Raw genomic sequence first — 4,643 nt, 5'->3', positions numbered from 1 at the left:
TAGATATTATATATATATATATATATATATATATAAAAATAATTGGAGTTTTGTTTTACTAAAAACAAATTATTAAATAACAACCAATTTTAGATAAAAAAATAATAATTAATCATTATTATAATGACTAATTTAGAGGGATTAATCTAGATATTAATTTACAAAATAATAATTATTGATATCTAGTCTTTATTATGAATAAAAAAACTTATAATTGATTTCTAAATAGTTTGAATTGATAGTTAACATTTACTATCCAAATTTTAGCTACCAATATTTTAAAACTTATTTTTAAATTCACTTTTTAATAAATACTGTTATCTTATAATAGTAAATAATACATTATGACAATTAATAAAGATAATAAAAATATATTAAAAAAATGGAGTTTGTAAATGCTAAATAATACGATTTAGTATTTCTTTATTTGTGATATTGTTTAACATTTTCAATTTTCAATTAAACATCAAAACTTATATTTAATTTTATTTTATAATAAATATATTTTTCGATAACTATATAAATTAATAAAAAAATATTTCCGTAAAATCATTTTCCGAATAATTATTAATAATTTTGAATAATTAACTGGTTTTAATACATGCGAAAAAACTGTTATTAACGTAATTCAATTTGTATTAATTTGGATATAGTAATTAGAAAAAATGAATAATATTTGTTTTTGGTAAAGATGGAAATCTAATAATTACTTATTTTTTGTTGATTTGAAAGAAAATATTACCGTACACAAGTCGCAAAAATAATAAAAAAAAGGAGTAAATGCACAAAAGTTATATAAAAGGAGGTTAAAAATATAATATCTTTCATCACAAAGATTCAAAGAATCATCTTTGGTTCTAAATTCTTTTAGAGCAATTCTAACATTCATGCATTTATCTCAGTCTTTTTTTTTTCCCAAATAAAAAACAAAAGAAATTACCTCTTTTACTTGTCTGATATCAAAGCCCAATTCAGCAGACAAGCCTGGGCCGAAACCCAACAACTCACTGCAGTTGCAGTGAGGAATAGAATCTACTGTCTCACGCCCCCACGTGTGACCCTCACGTGTCTGTCTTTCTCGTTATTTGTTTATTGTTTTTAGTGCAAAGTAGAAAGATTCTCTACAAAATCAAATCGCCTAAAATATCAACCCACTAATTAGTGCCTAATTCATGTTCACCTCTTTAATTATGAATTAATATTTGAAAAAAAATATATATTTAACCTTAATTAACATTTTAAACAAGTAAATGGTAGAAGAAAACCAAATTAAACACGTGAATTAATTCCAAACTTGCTTGCATTACTTTGATTATACGAACTCTAAATTTTTGGCAGTGAACCTAATTTGATTTTGATATGTGATGAAGAAAGCAATAAAAGCATAAATGTAGTGACAAAGATTATAGGATTACGTGTTTTGTGTTCATGTGTGATGTTGTCCCTCGAAAAAAAATGTTGTCTTTTATGTGTTTTGCTTCTTCGACTAAATTAATAAAAGTGTTTGATCACATGCCATTTTGAAACAAAACACAAGACCCAACATTAGTTAGTGTTTGACCCGTAACATTTTATTGCGATTAGTGATGGGTTTTCCTTTATTTTGCGTTTAATTAACGATAACCATTGTGCAATACGTAAGGCGTTTCTAGGATAATCAATTTATTACGAACCTAATTAGTGGAATCAAAACATTCTTTGCTTTTATGGCTTCATTATGACATGATTACTGCGTTGAAGTCAATTGCTCTTACTTGATTATGGTATCAATGTAATTAGATTTTTTTTAATAGAAGTAACTGTAAAACTGCACCTTATTCAAAAAAATTTAAGTAGTTCGTTGGAGGTTTTTGTTAATTTTAAATCTCAGTTACCAAGAGGGAAACAATGAATGCAAGAAGAAATTTTCTTGATTTTTTAATTAAAAGCGAGACAATATTTTCTTCTCATTTTCTCATCTCGGAATCAAAACTCATAACAGTGTGCAAAAATCACAGACACAGAACATTTCTGTTATTGGGAATTGTTCCTTTCAGTACCACACTGACATCCTCCCACATTTTTACTATTTTATGCTATTCACATTTTCATTTCTAGTACCTTACAACATTTTTTTTTCCTTTAATTTATAACAACGAATCTCCACCATAACTTATATTTATAAAGAAAAGGAAAAAAAATAAGAATGAAATAATAATAATAATAATAATAATAATAAATATAAACATGTGTTAGGTATTAAAATATCATGATAAAAAAAAATATTGACTTGTTAGAAATAGGTTAAAACTTGGTAAGAGAAGAGGAGGGCATGGAAAAGATAGAAAAGAAGAATGTTTTATGTGTGAGCTTTGATTTGATAGGTAGCAATAGTCAAAATAAAGAATTTTGGAACCAAATAAAATACACTGAATTAACTAACCATTTAAAATAAGAATATTTATTTTTATAAATTTTAATTTAAAATTTCTAATATATATTATTTAAAAAAATGGTTAAAAGAGGAGTGAAAAAGCACGCAGGGTGGAATTGAAAGGAAATGAAAATCTCTATTTAAACTCCCCCATCCTTCTCACACCCCCACACTCCCATATACTCATTACTTTCTTTCTCTATCGATCCCTTCCTCCATCACAAGAACAGAGTCCCCTCTGCACACAACACCATACACAAACACAAACAACCTCTTCCATCATCGTCATCGTATTCACAATCATCGATCAATCTTCCCAACCTCATTTCCAACATGTTGGAACCCAACACAGAGTACAATGATACGGAAAAGCAGACACAAGGGTTCAGCACACGTTCCACAATGTGGGACTTCATTCGAGAAGCCAAATCTCTGTGGGAGGTCGCATTTCCGACAGCGCTCACTGCTCTCATTTTCTACGCGCGTTCCATGGTCTCCATGCTGTTCCTCGGACACCTAGGAGACACCGAACTGGCGGCGGGTTCGTTGGCCATAGCCTTCGCCAACATCACCGGTTACTCGGTTCTCTCGGGACTCTCCCTGGGAATGGAACCCCTGTGCTCCCAAGCCTTCGGAGCAAAGCGTCCCAAGCTTCTCTCTCTCACGCTCCAACGCTGCGTTCTCTTCTTAACATGTTGCTCAATCCCCATTTCACTCTTGTGGCTCAACATGTCCAAAATCTTCCTTATACTACACCAAGACATGAAAATCACAAAAATGGCGCAAAACTACCTCCTTTACCTCCTCCCCGACCTCGTCACCAACTCCTTCCTCCACCCAATCAGAGTCTACCTTCGAGCGCAGAACGTCACCCAACCGGTCACGTTAGCTTCCCTCGCCGGCACGCTCCTCCACGTCGGCTTCAACTTCGTTCTCGTGAGACGCGGGGTGGCCGGAGTCGCCGCCGCCTCCGCCGCCTCCAGCTTTTCGATTCTGGGACTGTTGCTCCTCTATGTGTGGATAAGTGGGGTCCACCTAGACACGTGGAGTGCGCCGAGCCGAGAGTGTTTTACCGGCTGGGAGCCGCTGCTTCGGCTGGCTGCACCGAGCTGCGTGTCCGTTTGTTTGGAGTGGTGGTGGTATGAGATCATGATCTTGTTATGCGGACTCCTTGTGGAGCCCACTGCCAGCGTGGCGGCTATGGGGATTTTAATCCAAACGACGTCGTTGATCTACGTCTTTCCTTCGTCCCTGGGGTTGGCCGTGTCAACGCGCGTGGGTAACTTGCTCGGCGAGAACCGGGCTCCACGCGCCAGGATGTCGGCGGTGGTGGCGGTGTTTTTTGCCGCCGTGATGGGTTTCTCGGCGGTGATCTTCGCCTCGTCGATGAGGCGGAGGTGGGGGAGGATGTTCACTTTGGACGAGGGGATTCTGCAGCTGACGGCGGCGGCGCTGCCGATTTTGGGACTGTGCGAGCTTGGAAACTGTCCGCAGACGGTGGGGTGCGGGGTGGTGCGGGGGACGGCGCGGCCGAACGTGGCGGCGAACGTGAACCTCGGCGCCTTTTATCTGGTGGGGATGCCCGTGGCCGTTGGGCTTGCGTTCTGGCTGGAGGTTGGGTTCTGTGGGCTCTGGCTGGGCCTGTTGTCGGCCCAGGTTTGTTGTGCGGGCCTGATGTTGTATACGATCGGGACCACCGATTGGGAGTACCAGGCCTGCCGGGCCCAGCTGTTGACTGCCATTGATGACTCCGGGAACGGATCGGACGGGCAGAAAGAACCGTTGATTGGCGTGGTGGTTGACACTTGATAATGATGATGAATGTTGATTGACGGTGTAATATTCTTTTTCTTTTTCTAATTTTCATATTATTAGACGAGATTTGTGAGATAGAATTGTTATTTTTTACACCGCTGATTTTTTTATTCCAGTGGGAACTGGGTACTATTTAATTAAGGATAAATGAGATGATCATCATTATTCTGTCTTTTTCAATATCAATATCTTCTCCTCTTTTGTTTCTTATCCCCTAACTGCAAATAAACACTACATTCTCTAACTTTTACCTTCTGTCTCTAATTTTCTACGAACTGTATACATTTTCTTATACAATGTTTACGTATTTTGTACGTATACTCAAAATTACTACAAACACACCTATTCAATGTCTGCAGAAACAACATTATTGTTTCTACTAATAGCCTGATATAAATTACAGTGTAGAAAGAAA

At 36.7% G+C, this 4,643-nt stretch overlaps 1 protein-coding gene across 1 annotated transcript; it reads left to right on the top strand.

Annotated features, from left to right (window-relative positions):
* The first annotated feature begins 2,559 nt into the window (after positions 1-2,559).
* LOC114181155 (protein DETOXIFICATION 51-like) lies at positions 2,560-4,414 on the top strand. Its single transcript, XM_028067515.1, has one exon. It carries the CDS (start codon positions 2,747-2,749, stop codon positions 4,220-4,222), a length of 1,476 nt encoding a protein of 491 aa, XP_027923316.1. The 5' UTR covers positions 2,560-2,746; the 3' UTR covers positions 4,223-4,414.
* Positions 4,415-4,643: the final 229 nt, after the last annotated feature.

The sequence above is a fragment of the Vigna unguiculata genome, chromosome 4, assembly GCF_004118075.2.
Source record: "Vigna unguiculata cultivar IT97K-499-35 chromosome 4, ASM411807v1, whole genome shotgun sequence".
NCBI lineage: Eukaryota > Viridiplantae > Streptophyta > Magnoliopsida > Fabales > Fabaceae > Vigna > Vigna unguiculata.
Note: the sequence above shows the minus strand (reverse complement) of the source record. Positions and strands in the feature narration are given on the sequence as shown.

Coding starts and splice junctions, on each gene's coding strand:
- LOC114181155 (XM_028067515.1), top strand. CDS start 2,747: ATGTTGGAACCCAACACAGAGTACAATGATACGGAAAAGCAGACACAA.